Source organism: Manis javanica, chromosome 6, assembly GCF_040802235.1.
Source record: "Manis javanica isolate MJ-LG chromosome 6, MJ_LKY, whole genome shotgun sequence".
In the NCBI taxonomy this organism is placed as follows: Eukaryota; Metazoa; Chordata; class Mammalia; order Pholidota; family Manidae; genus Manis; species Manis javanica.
This window is the reverse complement of record NC_133161.1, coordinates 139,913,404-139,932,542: the sequence shown is the minus strand read 5'-3', so window position 1 is coordinate 139,932,542 and position 19,139 is coordinate 139,913,404. Positions and strand designations below refer to the sequence as shown.

The 19,139-nt window shown below is 52.0% G+C and overlaps 2 protein-coding genes across 5 annotated transcripts; one reads left to right on the top strand and one right to left on the bottom strand.

The window, feature by feature from the left end:
• Window positions 1-6,608: 6,608 nt before the first annotated feature.
• Window positions 6,609-13,769, top strand: NRGN (neurogranin). Of its 2 annotated transcripts, XM_037000798.2 has the most exons (4): window positions 6,613-6,798; window positions 12,044-12,270; window positions 12,544-12,561; window positions 12,963-13,769. In XM_037000798.2, the coding sequence occupies exons 1-2, from the start codon at window positions 6,784-6,786 to the stop codon at window positions 12,263-12,265; spliced, it is 237 nt and encodes a 78-aa protein (XP_036856693.1). In that variant the 5' UTR covers window positions 6,613-6,783; the 3' UTR covers window positions 12,266-12,270; window positions 12,544-12,561; window positions 12,963-13,769. The 2 variants fall into 2 exon arrangements, with proteins under 2 accessions (XP_017534986.1, XP_036856693.1); XM_017679497.3 differs by lacking the exon at window positions 12,544-12,561 and having other exon boundaries at window positions 6,609-6,798.
• Window positions 13,770-14,034: 265 nt separating this feature from the next.
• On the bottom strand, window positions 14,035-18,681 carry VSIG2 (V-set and immunoglobulin domain containing 2). Of its 3 annotated transcripts, none has more exons than XM_017679494.3 (7): window positions 18,506-18,679; window positions 17,888-18,051; window positions 17,089-17,296; window positions 16,121-16,279; window positions 15,052-15,171; window positions 14,786-14,930; window positions 14,035-14,221 (listed from the first exon to the last, which is right to left on the bottom strand). In XM_017679494.3, the coding sequence occupies exons 1-7, from the start codon at window positions 18,564-18,566 to the stop codon at window positions 14,089-14,091; spliced, it is 990 nt and encodes a 329-aa protein (XP_017534983.1). In that variant the 5' UTR covers window positions 18,567-18,679; the 3' UTR covers window positions 14,035-14,088. The 3 variants fall into 3 exon arrangements, with proteins under 3 accessions (XP_017534983.1, XP_017534984.1, XP_017534985.1); XM_017679495.3 differs by having other exon boundaries at window positions 15,076-15,171; XM_017679496.3 differs by lacking the exon at window positions 15,052-15,171 and having other exon boundaries at window positions 18,506-18,681.
• Between the last annotated feature and the right edge of the window lie 458 nt (window positions 18,682-19,139).

Here is a 19,139-nt window from a genome sequence, read left to right as displayed (position 1 = left end):
CTGATCTGTCCTGAGTCCATATAATGGCAGTGGCAGGCTAATCTTCATCCACCCAACAGGCCACTGGTTTGGCTTGGTAGGCAGAAGTCATTAACACAGAAACTTGCTCAAGGGAATTAGGATCAACCATATCAAGACCACTCAGGGAAAGAGACTTCCAACTTTTTTAAATGAAAATAAAACCCTCCAAGGTTATCAAAGAGAATCTCCAAATGGAACAGAGCAGCAGGACCATAATGCCTGACTCTGATCCACTAGAGCCAGCTTCCTCTAAAGTCACCTCATTGATGGCTGCTGTCGCCAAGTTGGCTGTCCCACCTGGGCCCCTCTGGTCTAAGACTGAGCATATAACCCTTCTTTCAGTGTCCCCTTGCATAGCTAAGCCGAAGTTGAAATGCTTACTTTAGCTAAAGGAAGGAAATAAGATAGAAATAGACAGAAGCATCAAACTAGATAAACCAGGCCCGGGTCCCGCCTCAGATTTCCAGCTTCCAGGTCAAGCTCCCACGCTGCTCCCATGCTGGGGGCCACCTCAACAAGAACATCCGAAGACACACGTCTATGTGTCTCACCCCTCAGAATAGAAGCCCTGAGACTGAATCTCAGAGAGATGAGGAGCTGCCTCCCTAATATGGCTCATCCACTAAGTTCTTGCTGAAACTACACCAGGACCTCTAACAGAACCATGGCCCACTGCACAGTAGGTCGTGCCTCAGCACAGAAATATGCACTTTTCTTTGCCCTTTGCTTCCTCTTGACAATTTAGTATTATTCATTCATCCCCCTTATTCATTCAAACATTCAAAAAATATTTATTGAGTATCCACTATGTCCCAGGCATTGTGCTAAGGCTACAGTAGTAAAGAAAACCTCTCTGATCTCTTTCTTTACGGAGCTTCCAGTCTAATGAATGTATGCTTTAAAAATAAGTATTAAAGAATCCTTATATTTCAGGGACACATACGTAAATATGAATGAAATCATCATGGGAGGAATCATAAAGCATATACATTTTGAGTTTGGTGATGAGCTGAGACTTAATGAATGTGGGTGACCGGTGCAGAGGAATTCATTATGTACTATTTTACTTACTTTTGCATGTCTTTAAATGTTTCTAAAATAACATAAACAGTAAAAAAAAAAAAAAAAGCAAAGCATTAATATAAGGCAGTAATTGCTAGATGCCAAGTGAATGACAGGCATGGCCAGTGGATCCAGATCAAACCATGACCCCAAGCTCCCAGAAAGGGGGTGTCAGTGCAGGGAAGCTGAAAGCTGGGACCCGACCCATGCCTGTACTCCCCAAGATTCTCCTTCTGCATGATTTAAGGAGGTCTCCATCTTGTGGATGAGATCCCCCGCTCTGCCCTGAAGTAGACAGTGACAGAGAGGATAGCCTGCCCCTAACTTGACATGCACTACTGGTAGGACCAAGAATTTCTCTGATCTGATTGTCCAGCTGAACCACAAAAAGAGGAAGGCTCTTTATGGACTAAGGAATAAGGGAAGAATTATACCTCTTATATATAATTTTTGTAATTATAAAAGCCAATTCAAATAGGTATTTGTCCAGAACAAAATTGTGGTGGTTATTACGTTTGTGCTAGGGTTTATTATTAAACTATTATCAAAATGGTCATTGCCTTGCTATAAAAGTGACCATTTTTGGTCCAATGTTTACAAGCAGGATGTGCAGGTCCAGCAGGTACACACATTGCTCAGCTATCACTAGTTTTTATTCATAAGGAAAAGTAAGAAAACACACTGAGGAAAAGGAAGTGGAGTGGTCAGTATAAACTAAGCAGATATTTAGGCAATAGAGGAATGACCTGCAGACCACATCTGGGACTTTGAACTACACTGAGACCCCCAAAAAAAAAGGGGATGGAGACAGAAGAAGCAGACACCTGGCCCGTTAATGGGAGCAAGGTCAGGTGTGTGTCAGAGCTCCAAGGAACAGCAGGCTGTGGAGGCAGGATGAGCCCACATTTGTTATTCCTGGAGGCCCTAGAGGCTCCAAAACATCACCATAGAGTGAAGTCTGGGTGCTGAGCTTTAGACATAAAACCCTGTGTGAGGGGAAGGAGATTGGGATTGCTGTCCTCAGGGCCATTCCGGATGGAGGTAGCATAAGCTAACAGTGACACTAAATGCAAGGCATGGTGCACAACTTTTGCCTCTGCCAGAAATTTCCTTCTGCCCATTCCCAGCCCCTTTCACGTTTCTGGGTCCGATTCTTCCTCCAGGAAGCCCTCCTTGATCATCCAACTTCTCAATCATTTCTCCCACATCTCAATTCCCAGAACACTTACTGTCTGCATCATTCATTGGCATCTGTCATTTATTACTTAGGAGATATAAATATATTTCATGCATATATATATATACACATACATCAATATTTATGTATACATAAGTATATATACATATACACACAGACACGTGTGTATGTACCTTTATCATCAGACTATAAGATTCAAGAGGGAAGAGACCAGATCTGATTTGTAAACCACTGGGACCGATTCCATCTAGCCCAGTGCAAGTGCTAGGGGTCATACAGAGCAGGTAGGAGGTAAAAACACACAAAGTGCAAGGTTACAACTGTGTGTGTCTGAGCTTAGTTGTGCAATTCACTAGAAGTCTACCACCTGACAAGTCGCAGACCCTTAACCTCTTAGGCCTTCTTTCCTCCTCAGAAAAAGTGGTTAAAAGTACTAATATGTCCTCACACGATTCTGAAGAGTACCAAATTAAAGCATGGCTGTGGAAGCACTTTCTAAAGCACTATTCAGATTTAGGATAAGGTTATTATTCTTCCATAAATTTTAATCTGGACTCTGCCACTTAATAATGGTGTAACCTTAGGTAATTTCTTCCAGAAACCTTCACTTCTTCACCTGTAAATAGGAAATATGATGCCTGACTCCAGGGCTGTTGTAAGAATTAAATAAAATCATGTAGGTAAGGTGGCTAGCATGACACAGGGCCCCTAGTAGTCAGAGGTGTTGGTTCCTTCTCCTGTCTTACCAGATATAGTCTATTAAGCCGTTGATACTGTGTCCCTAGCAGCACCTCGCACATAGCAGAAGTTCAAGAAATATTTACTTTTCTTGATAATGTTGCTGGTAGTGATGCTGACGGTGTTGATAACAACTATAGGTGGAGATGACTTAATGGCCGCCTAATGTCCAGTAAGCCTGGTTTTTAAATTTGGATGCACCCCTTGAGACATGTGCTATCTCCCCCTCTCTTGCATGACATGTGGGGTGAGGGTGGGAAGAGGCCTCCAGTCTGGCAGAGGCCCCTTTAAAAATGTACTCGGGCTCCTCCTCTGCCAACCAAGTTGCTAAAAATACTACTACAGCAAAAGCTGAAATATTTGCAGAGAAAACTAAATTTCCTGCTACCCCCACTCGCTCCACTCAAATGGGTAAACTCCTGACCTGAGAGGCCCCCAGAGCAGCTCCACCAAAAGGCACAGACCTCCTACTCCCCACCCCCGTCTTACTGTGGAGTCCCTCTGTGGGCTTGAGCTGGGATGTTATGTTCAGAAGGTACCCACTCCAAGCAGGGGAAGCCACAAGTACTGGCAAATAGCTTGCCATGTACCGCGGCTTTGCTCTCTGCTTACGAAGACCAGCTCTCTCCAAATCCCTCTCCGTCTGCCCCACAAAGGATCTTTCCATATTGGACCCCAGAGGCTTCCCATGAATCCATCTCTCGTCCTCTATTTTGTCTAACCTCCTCCTCCTCTGCTGACCCTGGCTTCCATTGTACCCCTCTTCCTCCAATGTCCTGCTGCATGCAGCCCACCCCACTTGCAGCCCCGGCTCCCTCTCCAACCTGGCGTTCAGTTCCTTGGTCCCACAGGTCTTCTTCAACAGCTCTGGGGGCCTGCAAAGATAAAGGAGAGTTTTCTGAAATTCAAAGAACCAAGGAAGACAACCACAGGGCCCCAGTCAAGCTGGTTACTAGGTAATACTTCAAGGATGACCTTGGCACACAGGCCCTTGGCCAGTCAGTCTTTCCTCGGGAGTGTCATCTGGCCCTGCTCTGCCAAGGTCCAGAGCCTCGCAGAGTGAGGCAGCCTGCTGCTCAAAGCAGCCACAGCCAGGCATTCCGCACTGCTCCTGTGAATTCACTGGCTCATGCAAGAATCAGAGGCTCAGAGTTCCACCCAGCCCATCTTGTTGACTGACCTTGGCCACTTGGTACAAAAGAGAAACCCCTCAGCAGGGGAAATCTGTGCCCTTGGTGTGTGGTGGTGAAGGGGTCCGCCTCTGTGTATGCCTTAGGATGTCAGTGCGCAGCAGTGAGCCCATAACATGTGTCTCTGCGGTTGTGTGGACGGTGTCTGTGCCTCTGGGTCTATGCGTATGTGCCATTTAAATGATGCCATGCGTGTTGCTGCTTCTGCGCCTGTGAGTGTCTGTCTGCTCATTCTGGTGCCTGCCTTCCTCTCTGTCTACCTTTCCCTCACCTCAGAGCCAGCCCATCCCCCAGGGCAAGCACTGTGGCCAGTTCTGCGTGGGCGCCTCAAGTGGGCTGTTGCTGAAATGGTTGTTTTGTGGATGGAAGAGACAGTTGCTGATCCGTTCTCCCATGGGCCCGCCAGTGTGCAGAAACCTCACCCCACACAAAGGTGTCTTTTAGGAGGAGGAAAGGGCTGTGCTGTGGGGGTGGGAGTTTGGGGCGGGGTGGTGCGTTGTAAAGACACCCCCCTTCAGCTCTGACCAGCAGGAAGAAAGGCCCAGAGGCAGTGCAGCCTGCAGAGGGATGTTGCCTAGCAACTTGGGAGACTTTACTGCAAACTCGCTAAATCCCGAATTCCTCAGCTCTAATTTGGGAAGAGAAAAGCACAGAGTCCAGGCCTGATATCCACTCAGCCCCCAATTTCCTCCTTCCTCTCTCCTTTGGATTCTGAAGTTGAAGTCCCAAGGAACTGGCACAACCCGAGGCCCCAGATGTGCCTATCATTTAGGCAAGGGCCTGAGTTCCCAGGACACCCTGCCATGTGGTGGAGGTGGAGGGATGGAGGATGTGCCAGAGACAGATTGGGGAACAGATTTTCAGTTGCAAGGGTGGGTGGGTCCCAAACATGCCAGGAGAGACACCCCTACACCCCAAGCCCTGGAATCCCAGCCAGCATCCTGTTCAACCTGGGGGCCCAGCTGGCTAACCCTGTTCCCATCCTGAGTGGCTACTAGAATTTCCGTCCTACTCACTTTCCCTTTGGCATGCCAGACCCGTGGCCCGAAAGTTCAGGCAGGAGGGAAGCATGTAGCAGTCATGCTGCGACCAGCCGGTGGCCGTGGACTCACTGTGGTGCCATTTCAGGAGCCCCTGTCCCAGCCAGAGGCACAGGCCGTTTGCCCTCTTTGTCTTGCTCTGCTTCAGTCAATGGGCCTTTCTTCCCTTCCTCTTCTGGCACTTTAGCTGAGAAAGACTTTCTTGTTTCTCAGAGCTGGCCCACCCTAGCCACATAATATGCCACATTGCCAGTTGTAGTGCCCTGAGAAGTGGGGGAGACTGGCCGCCACTAGAGTGGCAAGCTGCTCCTGCAAGATGCCCCTCCCGTATCTTCCCTTCCCAACCTCTCACAAAGCCCACATCCTTCCTCCATCATGGACACAAAGAGCAGATGACTTCTGACATTTCCTAATACTGGGGCTTAGGTATTTTTCTTCTTCTTGGGGGTAAGGGTGAGAGTGGTCAGTGTTCGCCTTTTTCTGAAGCAGTGTATCAAGAGGTTAGGGAGAGTCTGGTAAGGGTGTTACTCCCAAGTCCCTATCCATATATAAATACATATAGAATGGATGTTGTGCATATATGATTTTGTCTGTTTGGTGCTAGGTATACAGATATACGGCCAGACAGATAATAGATATGTAATGCAGACATCTCAGATAGGGTGATCGCCTGTGTGCACGTATTTGTGTATGCATGTGCGTGTGTGCGAGTGCGCATAACAGAGTATCTGCATCTATGTGCACAGTGTGTGTGTGTACAAGCTCTCTGTAGCTATTTACGCAGCTATTTAAGTGTCTGTGTGTTAAAGATGTGCACATTCCAGTGGGCCAGGGGAGTACGGCATGTAGACATGGGGGGCTTGTGAGCTTTTGAGTGTATGTGCGCCCACCACCCGGTTGTGTACTGACAGCTTTCTCCATCCCATAGCAGAATGATGATGGGATTTTCTATCCGCACGTCTGAGGGGGCCTTTGTGGACTGACGGGGAGGGAAGCTAGAGAGCCACATTTGGGACTCCAGCTATGCTGTGGAGGTGTAGGGAGGTGGGTAAGTCTTGGTTTTCTACATATGAGTGGGAGGGGTGTTGCGCCCAGATGTGAGTGTATTTGTGCCCAGGATGTCGGGGCCTCCTTCTACCTGCGCCCGCAGACATCTGCCTGGCAGTCTGCCGCCTCAGCAAGCTAGGGGGTTGCGTTTGGGAGGCTGGGGAGTGTAGGAGGACTGGATGGAAGTGTGTAGGCGAAGGGGTTGGGGCTGGAGGGGGAGAGAGGCGGGAGAGCCGGGAGAGGGAGTGGTCCTCCCTCCGATCTCCCCGCCCACTCCGCCGAAGGCTTCTCCTGATTGGCTCTCCGGCCGCAGGGCTCAGGTTACATTTGCGAGCAACGCGGAGCGCGGGAGACGGGACCCGAGCGCTCCGTTGCTGGTGGCGCGGGTCGGCGGGCACCCCACGGCGGAGTCCCCACCCAGCACCGCACAGACCCCACCCCCGCCCTGCGCCAGCCTCCGCCCCTGCCGAGGACCCCTGACACCAGCATGGACTGCTGCACCGTAAGTTCGAGAGCCTGGGGGACGCCCATCCAGCTTGGGCTCGAGGCAAAGGGGCTCCCAAGACCCCCCTGGAGGGCTAGTGCGGGGCGCAAGTGGGCGCATAAGACCTAGGAACAATAAGGCTCCTGTTGAGACGCGGGTGGTGGGTGGTGGAAAGCACCTGCCTAACTTGGAAGCCCTAGGAAAAATGCTCCCTAACTCGCGGGGGCGTCTGGGCGCCCATCGCCAGACGGTCTAGGTTGGACTGGGAGCTCAGGGCTCTGCAGCAGGGAAGCTGCAGGTTGGACGAGAAGGGAAACTTTCCCCAGAGATGCTGGAAACCATCGCCAACGAAAAGCTGCGGCGACTCAGTTTCCCCTGGCTTTCTGCCTCCACCCCACCGTCGGTGGGCGGACAGAATGATCCTAACGACCCTCGAGCCGTGTGCAGCACAGGGTGGGATGGCCAGTTCATATGGGTTAGCTTAGTAGTGACGATGGACGGCAGAGCCTAGTGTGGTTCCGAGGAGGGACGGTCCGGCCCCCAGCGCCTTCCAGCCCGGGAGGGGGCTGGGAAAGTGACCGCGAGGGAGCCCTGCTGGCAGGGGAAGGAAGTGTCTGCGATTTGTCAGCACCTACACGGAGGGAGACCTGGATGCGCGGAGGGCCTAACGCCGAAGTAGGTTGCTGTTAACAACAAAGTAGGTTGTATGAAATCTCCCGGCCTGGCTCCTGGCACGCTAGAGGAGTGCAGTGGCCATACACATGTAACATTTATTTGTTTATTTATTTGTTTGTTTTTAATTATTTACTTATTTTTAGCCTCTACATAAGGAGAAAGACCTGAGAGCCCTTGTATCCTCAGTCAGTCAGTCCAGCTAATGATACAGGAGGTCATGACTTTGCCAGCCCCCCACCCTTCACCCTATGGCTTACAAAAGAAAACTAAAGTGCGGTTGAGAAGGAACAGATAGCCCAGTTTGTAAGAGGTGAGACTATGCCTGGATATCAAAAGGCAGAAAGAATTTAGGGGCAAAACCTTGTGGTTGTTATGATTTTAACTCTCATTAATATCAATTACGGTTGTCAATTTGGTATTGTTTATCATGTACCTAACACTTTATAGGTAATCATCACAACAACTGTGTGAGGTAATTATTTTCCCCATTTTACAGATGTGCAAACTGAGGTTTAGAAAGAGTAACTCATTTGCCCAAGGAGGCACAGCTTCTTAGTGTGGGGACAGGATTTGAACATGGCCTTGTCTGATTGGGATAGCTGTACTTTTAACCTCTTCTAGTCACTGTTTTTTTCCCCTCATTGTAAAGATAATATGCTCATAACAGAAAATGTAAAAATGAAGTATAAAAAAGAAGCATGTCAATCATCTACAATTCTGCCCCTGGAGAAAGCCCTGATAACATTGCCTTCCAGTCTTTTCCCTCTGTCTGTTATTCTCCAGGAAGAAATTTGGGGTTGTGATGGGAGGAATGGGCTCTTAACTGAGGTTCCTGTGCTCCACTGAGGAAGATCTCTTCACCCCCAGCAGTGTTTTCTAAAGGAAAGGAAATAGATGGTGGGTTCCGTATATGAGGGGTGGATATTGCTGAGACAGTAAGAATGATGGGGAGGGGAAGGCAGGAGGCACAGTCTCTGGGAAGAGGCTAGAGAGCAAAGAATCCACGAAGCCAGGGAAGGAGTGTGACTAGTCTCCACTAGCACCTGCAAGAGTAATGAGGGTAGGATGTTGGTCCATGCCCTGGTCTGTCCTGGACATGCTCTGAGTGCCCAGGAAGCCACAGTGAGGGATTGATAGGCATGGTTGGGAAGAGTGTCCTCTGCAAAAGGAGAAGCTGCCCCCAAACAGTACGGAGAAGACATATACACAATCATGCCAGTGCATGGGGCCCTGGGGCACCTCTTCCTAAGCATTCTGTGCACAGAAGCCTTCCCCTTTCAGAACCTGTCCTGGCTCTGCAGGGCTAAGGGGCTGAGCAAGGGACTGCACCATTGTCACCTGTGCAGGGGACCAGAAGGAGGAGAAGGGGTGACAGTTCGAGGGTTGGGGCTAGGCATCTTCCTACTCCCTCCCCATTCCATGGAGGGTGGGCTCAGTACTAGAAAGGAGCTGGCCTGTATAGAGTGAACAGAGCACACCTGGGGGCTAGGGGCAGGTCTCTCTTCATATTTCATTCTGGGGCTGCCCTTGCTGACTGCCTAACATGGTGTTTGGGAAACACCTAGTCCAAACTTATTTCCTTCTTGCCCCTTGCTAGAAGCTCAAACAGAAATAAGAAGAAGAAAACAGATTTTTTTTAAGACAACAGAGCTGCAGATGTACCAGTTGTTAGTATACAGTCACATCATATTCAGTAATGAATATGAAAAGGCAAAGAAACATATTTTTGGGTCCTACTCCTTTTTTTTTTTGCTTTGTCTCGTGGACTTGGTACAGCTGAACTCATAGAAATAATTACCTGCCCTGAGGCAGCGGTTAGAGCAAAAGCTTCTGAATCTCATCACTTTTTGTCAGCTCTATGACCTTGGGTAAGTTACAAATGTTTCGGAGGCTATTTCTTTACCTCTAAAATGGGGATTAAATGAGGTAATATGTGCAAAGCACTTAGCACAGGCATCTAACAAGCAGTAGGCAGGGATAATTAAATCTTTTAGGATTTGGGAGCTGAATAAGATTTTATTCATCTAGGCCAAGTTCTAGTTGATGGCTGAAGACACTGAGACCCTCAGAGGTGAAGTGATGGGCCCATGTGAGACCAGAAGCCATGGCTCCTGTTTTGCCCCCCAGTGCACTTTCCACCTCCCCCGGGAGCCCCCCAGTTCACTGAGAGCCCCTAGACGTGCACCGTGAGATCTTGGCTTTGGAAGGCACCAGCCCAGGCTTCCCAGATTCCGTTCACTCTCCCTCTAGCACTGCCTGCAGACAGGCCACGTTGCAGTTCTGCTGTGAGAATTCAGCTGGAGGGAGAGGGAGCTGGTTCCAGGGAGGAACAGCATGTTGGGTGTAGCTTTGCCTGTTGTCCCAGATTTACATTCTGGATCCAGCTGGGATGGATAGGCCAGCAGGTGGGTCTTAGCTTGGTTGAGGGAAGATAGCCTGTCCTCCACTCAACCTCCACAGCTGCCAGCAGGGGAGAGGTGAGTCAGGAATAGTTGTTCTGTTTTTCCAAATCAATGTCCTCTTTTGAGGAGAAGCTTCACGGTACCCTGAGACCACCCCCAAAAAGGCTTGAACCCTGAGAATCAAGGAACCCAAGAGTTGTTTCTGATTTAGGTGGGCAATAAGATGCTGGGGAAAGAGCACTAGGCCTCAGAAAGACTAAAAAGACTGTGTCGGGCCCCTCCACAACCACACTGGCCTCTTTGTAACTGCTCTTAAATCAAGTGTGGGCATCTTGAGCACAAATTGAAGAACTCTGAAGCTCAAGAAATGAAGACAGCCCTGGGAAGTATGATGAGAGGAAGCCATTTGTAAACCTGGGCTTCTGCATCTGGGATTTAAACCTGTGCTCCTGGGGTAGAACCTGGTTGTGGAGGTAAATACTGAAGCCCTGCTTGTGCCCATCCCACTTGTGTGAACTGGGTGGGTGATGTCAGGAAGGAGAAATGAATAGAACTCAATTACTACATGGGTCATCTCATGCCAAAGAAGCAAAAGCCGGTGAAAACCGTAAATGTCCTCAGGCCAAAAAAAATAGGGAAAATTCCTAGAAGCCAGAGGGTCCTATCAAAGGAGGAATGTCCTTCTCGCTCCATAGCAAGGAGATGCATCCTGACCCACCGCAACACAGGAAGTAACATTAGGCAACAAGGGACTCAGGGGATAAAATCAATGCCATCAATTTCCTAACCGTTTCTCTTCTTGGCTAGGACAAGCTGTGGGAGAAACAGAAACCTGGGCAATGGGTCTGATTATTATTGGGTTGAAACATAAAATTGTTTGTATATGACCATGCTTGGCCTACAAAAACTATTTCACATCAATTTATCACTATTTAAAAGAATCATAATAATAGGTACCATATACTGAGCAGCTGGATTGTGCCTGTCATGTTCTTTATTCTACCCTACAACCCAGAGAGGTAGACATTATAATCTTGATTTCAGATGAAGGAGCTGAGAAAAGAAAAGATCAGATCATTTGTAAAGACCATGTGGTTAGCGGGTGGTAGAGTTGGTTCATTTTCTTGACTGCTTTTGCTTGTCCTAATTCTACAGAGTAGGGGTTAAAAATATACTCTAGACCCTGATTTAACAAAGGTTTGAATCTTATATTTACTGATCTGTATGACCGCAGGCAGGTTTTCAGTCTAATCATCAGTTTCAGTCTAATCATTAGGGGTAAACTAAGATAACAATGAAAAGTATGTCATAGTTTTGTTAGCAGGATTAAATGAAATAATATCTGTACAATACTATGTTACTGTGCCTGGAACAAGGGAAGTGCTAAATGGTAGTATTGTCCTAACTCCTTTCTTCCTCATGAGCACATCATGGAAAGGGCTTCTTGCTTCTGCTTATCTGTCCTTTGTCCTTTTTTTTGGAATGAAGCCTTTTCTCTGTAGCTTCTTCCAGACCATCTCCTCTCTTCTGTGTAAGTACATCCTGGAGAGCAGTGGTAAATGGAGAGTCAGTGCGGAAAAGGTCTCTGAGCCTCTGGCACTAGGTGGAGGAAGGCTGCTTTACTGAGGACTCGCCCCAGCTTTACCCTAATTCCAGCTTTGGGCTCTGGTGTGATTTTGATTTCACAAAGGGAAAGGACTGTCCTTATTCTTCCACACCCTCTCCCAGGAAATCTCGGCCTCAGAAGGGGTTCTTCTGAGAGGGAGGCACCCTCTGAGGACAAGGAGAGGTAGCCACATCCAGGAGCCCCTGCTGCTGTTTACTTCGCTCCTCTAAATCCCTCCACCCTCCACTTAGCTCTGCAGCGCCCCCACCTCGGCGAACGGTGATGGGCCCTTCGCTCCCTCCAGGCTGCCTGGCTGTCGTGTATCCCATCCCACCGTGCACTTCTTTCCTCAGTTGAGAACACACCTGTGTCCACCTGAGCCCAAACCTGCCTTCTTGCCCGCTGCTGCCCAGAAGGGACACGCACACACCGGCGCGGCCCTGCCTTAGTCCGCCCGCGACTCCCCTCTCTGCACGTCCCACTTGCGCGTCGCCCTGGGCTCAATCCCCCAAAGCTCCACTCCTACCCCACCCTTGCGGGGTCTCGACCCAGCCCCCCCACATGTACCCCCTGCCCCCAGGAGAGCGCCTGCTCCAAGCCGGACGACGACATTCTCGACATCCCGCTGGACGATCCTGGCGCCAATGCGGCCGCTGCCAAAATCCAGGCGAGTTTCCGAGGCCACATGGCGCGGAAGAAGATAAAGAGTGGAGAGCGCGGCCGGAAGGGCCCGGGTCCGGGGGGACCCGGCGGAGCTGGGGGCGTCCGGGGAGGCTCGGGCGGCGGCCCCAGCGGAGACTAGGCCAGGTGAGGCGGGCGGGGCGCGGCAGGAGGGCGGCAGGGCCCCCTTTCCCAGACCTGGGGCCGCGGGAAGTGGCCTCCGCTCCTCCTCCCCAGGAGCGCGGACGACGAAGGCGGGGTGCCCGGGGGATGGGTGGAGAGGGGAACAGAGGGAGCGGGGACCAGAAATGCGGGGCCTGGGGCGGGGTGGGGTGGGGGCGATAGGCTGAGGGCGCTGCGGCTCGGAGAGCTCACCTGTCTCTCTCTGCACCATCCCTTCCGCCCCGCCCTGGACCGAAGAACTGAGCATTTTCAAAGGTACCGAATAAACTCTGGAGCGGCGGGGTAGGAGCCCGGAGTGGGAGAAAAGGACCAAATCCCCAACCCTTCCCTCTGCCCTCCCGCACCCCTCCCAGGCGGGGAAAATGTACCGTGCATGAGGGCTTTCTGACACATCAAGACGCCTGGGGCTTCGATGGGGACACACCTGGACCGACACAGACACGCAGTCACCTCCATTTGGCTGCACATCGCGGCCAGGGGCTATCAAAACACTGCGGCGCACACACTGGCCGCGGGCCCATTTCGTCCCAGTGACTCGGAGCGGCGCGTTCTGGGTGCCTGGAGTCGCGGGGCGCTTCTCGCGGTGATGTCCTAGTTCGGGAAGGGAGTTGGAGGTACCGGGAGAGGGTAGGTGTTCAGACCTCCTCTCTCTTCAGTTCCCAAGGAGAGATGGATGCTGTGTCCCCTTCGCAGTGACAAGACTTCCCTGCCGTGTTTGTGATCATCTCCTTCTCACCAACCTGCCAGCTCCAGGAGCCCTCCCTACGTCCCCAGAGACTCCTTCTCCCAGGCAGGCTCCTTCGAGGAGTTGTTAAGTCCGTGCCCTTTTAGTTAGTTCTCCAAGCTAGTATGGTCCCCATTCGCCCTTCCTATCGACTGAGCCCCAAACCCCGCGCTCCCGAGCCCTCCTTCGTTTGCTTCTCGCCCACCGCTCCCGCACCCAGCATGCCGCTCTGCCTCCGCAGCCTCCGTGCGCCTCCATGCGCGCACTGTGGAGGGCGCCCTAAGCGTCGCCCAGGTACACGCCAAAAAAAGTCTTTCCGTTCTGTGCGCAGCTATAGGGGGCGACCTGCGTCTCTGTACTGTTCCCGCCCAGCCTAGCCCCAGAATTTTGGATTTGGGGCAAGGAGAGAGGCGAAGAGGGTTTTTATAGTGTCGGATACCTCTCGCTCTGATCAGAAGAGAAGTCCGTGTTTCACACCCTGACCCCACGCCTGCCTGTGATCTGCCCTCCCCGCTCCCCACCGCACCCTGAGAACAGCCTCTCCAGCTCCCCCTTGTTTAACAAACGCTGAGAGCCGGAGAGGCTGGGTGGGAGGAGTCGGCCGCGGCCCCGCCCCTGCTCCTGCTGGCCCCGCCCCCTCCGGGCTCCTGGGGCTGAGGCCGGAAGGTTTTTATCTCCGTGTGTGCATGTGACTGTGCTGGGTTGGAATGTGAACAATAAAGAGGAATGTCCAAGTGTTCTGAGGGTGCCTGAGGGGAAGTATTTGGGGTGCACAAGGTCACCACTCAAAGCATGAACAAATCTGACCAAACCAGAAATAGGGGGGGCAGGGGGGAAAAGGAGTGGGGAACCTAGGTTAAAACCTACCCCCTTGGAGCCCACCTACAAACTACCGCCTACAGCACCACCACTGGGACTTCAAGCCCATCCTTTCCCTTACTGGTGATACTCTTCCAACCGCTACAGGGATTTGCTCTACCGGCAGAAGGAAGAGGGAGACAATATGGTACCCAAAGGCTTTAATTTTCGATAGTACCCCTCAGGGTTCGGGAGAGAAATCAGACAACCATAGGGAGCTTGGACTTGGTGGTCGTCACACTGCTGGCAGAGTGGGGCCTCTCCAGGAGCCCGTTGCTAGAATCAGCCCTCACAGAAGTTTGCTCAGACATCCCAGGAGCGATTGCATCCTCCCTGATAGCGAGAGGCAAATTCTTAGTGAAGGCTGGAAGCATCCCTCAAAGGACCCACATCCTCCAACTGCATCTGATGTTTAACCAGCTTCTGGTGATTTCTGCCCAGGTAATCGGAGGACCACACCTTGAGAAATACTGCTTTGATCCCTATTCTGGATCCCACGACTGACAGCTAAAGTGGATAACGGAGGTCGCTTTTGCCTCTCCTTTCCTTACTGCCTCCCACTGAAGAAACTAAACTCAGCTGAGTGCTCAGGACAAATATAATTCTTGGCATCCATATCCTGTTGATGGCTGTTAAAAGGTCTTAAAAACTAAAAAGTAAAAACTCTACAGGAGGAGGGTGAGGGCAGCTTGTGAACCAGCCCCTCCACCTGTACATCATACTCACATGCTCACATAAACTGGCTACACTGTCACCCCCACCACCAAGGCCCAGGGCTGAGAAGCACCCCTTCCCCCTGAACCACCCCTAAAGGTGACAGAGTTGGAGGGCTGAAGTCACCTGTTCTTAACCCAAGCCCTTTGCTCCCTTTCTGCACTACCCCCAGCCCCGGCTCACCGAAGCTCACTACCCCCATACGTCTCCTTGGGCCTCTTCCTTCTCTCTCTCTGGAATCTTAACAGGCAGAAAGCAGCGACTGACAGGAACAGCACACCCAGGAGCACCCCGATCACAGCCCCGGCCACTCGACCTTTGGAAGGGTCTAAGGAGACACAGGATCCTCAGAGCTGCAGACCTGCCTTGGCCCCTTCTCGGATAGCTTCACGCAGCCTCCCCCCCCCAACCCAGGCCTGCCCACTTGGCCTCTGCCTGGCATCCCCTACCCATCACAGAGAGGGTCAGCTCACAGGATGCACTGCCCATCTGATTGGTGGCCACACAGCGGTAGGTGCCCGAGGACGTCAGGGAGAGATTGGTGAGAATGAGCTGGCCAGATACATCATCTAGAGGGTAAAGAGGAAGTGTTCCACCTCCCGTTCAACCCACAGTGGGCACCTACCATGACAAGAGCACATTTCATTTCCTCCTCATAACAATCCTGCCAGGAAGGGACAAGCCTCATTTTATTAGTGGGGAAAATGCCCCAGAGAATGAAAGCAATTGTCTGAGGTGACCCAGAGAGGAAGTGCCAAAGCCATTGGAACTTCTGTGCTCTTCCCACCCTGCATAGCCGCCTGTTTGGTGTGGGAGTGGGTGGCTGCACACACAGGAAGGGTCCAGAAACTGCCAGTAGAACTGGGATGGGGTGCTTACTGGCTGATGTCAGGTTCCTGGTTTGAGGGGCGAGGGAGTCTTGATTGCTAGAAACTGTATCTTCTGGCATGGCTCTTAGCTGACCCAAATGCTTTTCTAAGCTGCTTACCTTCCCTTTAGAAGACAGAGCACACACCAGGGGTGATCTGGGGGGCTCTTTGCACTGATAAAGGAATTGGCCGGGGCTGGAGCTGGGGCTAGGAGAGACAGGGCACTGGAGCCAGCATGAGGAAGCTCTTGGCCAGTTATACAGTTCCCCTAAAGGAACTGGCTAAATGATTCAAGCCAGTCATTGCTTCCTCTCTAAGAAGTTTGGAAATGATTCATGACCCTTAAGAAACCAAAAAGAAATCCCCCCCAAATAGGTAAGTAGGAATCAGAGAATGCCCCCTGACTCCCACTCCCTTCCAGGGCATCAGGAGTACATTTAGCTTCAGAAATGCTCCTAGGACCATGCAGCCACAGACTGCAAGAGGACAGACAGGTGGCACAATAGAGAAAGCCCAGGAAGAAGCAGGGAAAAGGTTCCGTGGTTTGCCTCATGCCGCCCCAGGCATGGAACTGGTCCAGTAGGTGTGTGAAGTCTAGAGACCAGATTTGCCCAGGTCCAGCATCCCCTCTTCCTTGATGGGCCCTTACCTTGCACCATGCTGCCGGGAGAAGGTGTAGGGGAAGATCCAAGGCGGACCCAGTGGTACACTGGCCTGGGGGCTCCCTCGGAAGAGCTGCATCTCAGTGCAGCAGAGCTTCCCACAGATGTTTGACCACTCTGACTGCACAAGGGGCTGCTGGGAGGCACTGCAAAAATCACAGAAAGTACCTTAGTCATCTCCCAACCTCACCCTGTTAAGTGCTAGATTTCCTGCTTCAATACTCCTACCAAATAGTGGTCCACTTCTGTTCACACACCACTGCATTCCCAGAAAATGATTTCCATTATTGGAAATTCTGATTGTTAGAGAATTCTTCCTCATGTTGAGTAAAATTTGTGTTAATATAACACCAACCCATTGGTCCCAATTCCTGCCCTCCAGACCCACAAAGAGAAATGAAAAATCCTCCATAGGACAGCCCTTCAGATACTTTAATGCAGCTGTCATACAGCACCTCCTAACTCTTCTTTACCATCAAAACATCCCCAGCCTCTTCTGTTTGCGCATCCCTGAGCAGGCTCAAGTTTGAAGTGAGATCAAAGCTCTGAACATAGAGTTGGTATTAGTGACAGGGACCCTTGTTCTTTTAATGGCCATTGGCCTGCTCCGCCATTGACCTAAGGAGGGACAGAATCTGAGCTACAAACAGGAGGTTCCCCCAAAGATGGAAGCTGTTGTGGACATGACTCAGATACCTATATGTGGGAAGGTCTTCCTCTCTCTTGAACCCTTTGTTACCAGGGGCTGAGGAAGGAGGCATTCGTTGTGGAGGGTGGAGAAGGTATATGGCCATCTAGATTAGCCGGCTTTCGGAAGGAAATATTTTCCCTAGGGTCTCCAGTGCAGTTGTGTGCTTGAGCTGGAAATCAGGATGAGGGTGGAGTGTGGGTTTAGCAGGATCAGTACGATCATTCAGGGTATGTGAGTAGCCGGTGGCTCCCCAGCCTGCCTTACCCAGCACAGTAAGGTTGATTAGCCCCAACCCATTGCTGTAGAAATCTGGGGGGTTGTTAACTTGGCAGAGGTAGGTTCCAGTATCTGAGGGGTGGACATCAGTCAATTTCAGGGTGGCCACCCCTCCTGTGGGGGGATTCTGAAGCAGGCTGGCCCTGTTTGCCTTGGAACCAGTTGGATACAGATGGCCACTGGTGAAGTACAGTATCTGGGGAGAAGCAGAAGATACACATATGTGCCTTTTCCTGCCTGGCATCAACTCTACAGTCTTCTCTCAAAAATGGGTATAAGAGGTCCCTCCCTCCCATCAGCCAGGGAAGCTGATACTGTGTAGCCAGAACCATGAAGGTCTATCTGTCCCCAAATACCATCCCTTCCCAGTTTCTGAATGACTAGATTCATTGCTTTCAGCTAAGCATGGCTCCCAATTTGCAAAAAACAGAAATGAATAATGCAACTATTCCAGAAAGGAGCAGCATTTATCCTACTATCAATCACAACTCAGCCTCAGCAGGTTTATTAACTGAAACTGGGCCTGCATTAACATAGGTAAGTTGCATATAGGAACAGTGGGAGAGGGAATTGGTTACGCAGAGCTTTCTATGGGTTAAAGGGTAGCCCACACTGTGGTCCTAAGATCTAGGAGTCCACATATGTCTGCATCCACGCACAGTGACCAACCAAGGAACCCTCTCTGACTCAGCACCCTCACCCTGGCAGGCCCTTGCGCCTGCCTCTCCCAGCCAACCCCCTCAAGAGACCGGAGAGCCCCCCACTGGCGCAGGTGCTCCCAGCTCACGGGATGGGATGCAGAGATGGGCTTCCCAGGAGGCACAAAGCTCCACTCAAGGGCGAAGTTGTCTCCCACCGACGTGCTGTAAGTGCAGGTGAGCTCGGCGGTCCTGCCCACCGGCGCGCTCAGGGGTTCAGCGGGCACCTTCACCTCCACGGCTAGCGCAGGGGCTGCGGGGCGCAGAGGGAGGCCGTGGGAGAAGCACTCCGGCGACGCCGGCCAGCGGCTTGGGCGGAGTGGAGGCCGGGCCCAAATTCTGGTGGCCAGGGGTCCGGCCCACCCTGCGCCTCCACGAGGAGTCTGGGGGCTTCTGCCCTTACCCAGAGCTCAACTCCCACCCCTCAATCCTTGCCTTCTTGAAACCTGAGGTTTCCGGGAGGGAGGAGCCCATCCCGGCCGGGTTTTTGTGGGTAAAAGGACGGAGACTGGGCAGGTATGAGGGTGTGTTTGCCAAGGAAAGGAAAACAACAGTCCGGTGGGGGTTAAACCCTCCCCGGAGGCCCAATGCACCCTCCCAGCCCAGGCCTCCGACGCCTCCTCCCCGGCCTACCCCCAGCCCCAGGGCCCGGAGGCCAGGCCTCGGTGCCCCAGCTCTCACCGCGTCCCGCCCGGCCCCCTCCTCACCACTCATGCACAGGAGGCCCAGAAGGGCCCCGCAGAGGGAGGTCCCCAGAAGCCCAGCCATGGCCAGGTCCTGCCGGGCTGTCTGGGTGTCTGGGTCTGGGGGAGGGAAGACAGTGCCCACAGGCAGCCTCCTCCTCGCGCTGGGCAGGAGCGAGACTGGCTATCTCAGAGCAAACAAGGGGAGAGGCCGGCGCCCTCAGGTAGGGAAAGGCTCCTCCCTCCGGCAGGCCTGATACTGGACCCCTCCCTTCTTCTGTCCTTTTTCCCCCCAACTCTGAAGCTCTCAGGCCCTGGGGACGGGGCTGGGCTTGGGGCAGCCCCCAGGGGAAAGGGATCAGAGCTGGAACTCTGGAGGGAAAGAGTGACCTGGGGAAGAGGGAGGCTTTCTGAGGACCTGAGAGCTGGCAGATGACCTCATCCCAGGCCCAACCCTGGGAGCCTGAGCCCCAGGCTGAAGACCCTCCTGACCCCGTCAGGGAGTCTTGCTCCTTCTGAGGGCCCCTCTTCTTTTTTCCTCCGAGATGCCTTCTTTGGCACTTCTGATCACCACTTGCTGAGGTAGGGGTCTCCATGGAAACTACAACCCCTCCCCCTCCCAGAGCCACTCCATTGTACGGACAGAGCAACTGAGCCT

Coding starts and splice junctions, on each gene's coding strand:
- VSIG2 (XM_017679494.3), bottom strand. CDS start 18,566: ATGGCTGGGCTTCTGGGGACCTCCCTCTGCGGGGCCCTTCTGGGCCTC. Junction 17,297..17,887: donor CCATCTCTGCATCCCATCCC/GTGAGCTGGGAG, acceptor GCTTCTCCCCAG/ATACTGTACTTCACCAGTGG. Junction 14,931..15,051: donor GCTGACCCTCTCTGTGATGG/GTAGGGGATGCC, acceptor GTGTCTCCTTAG/ACCCTTCCAAAGGTCGAGTG.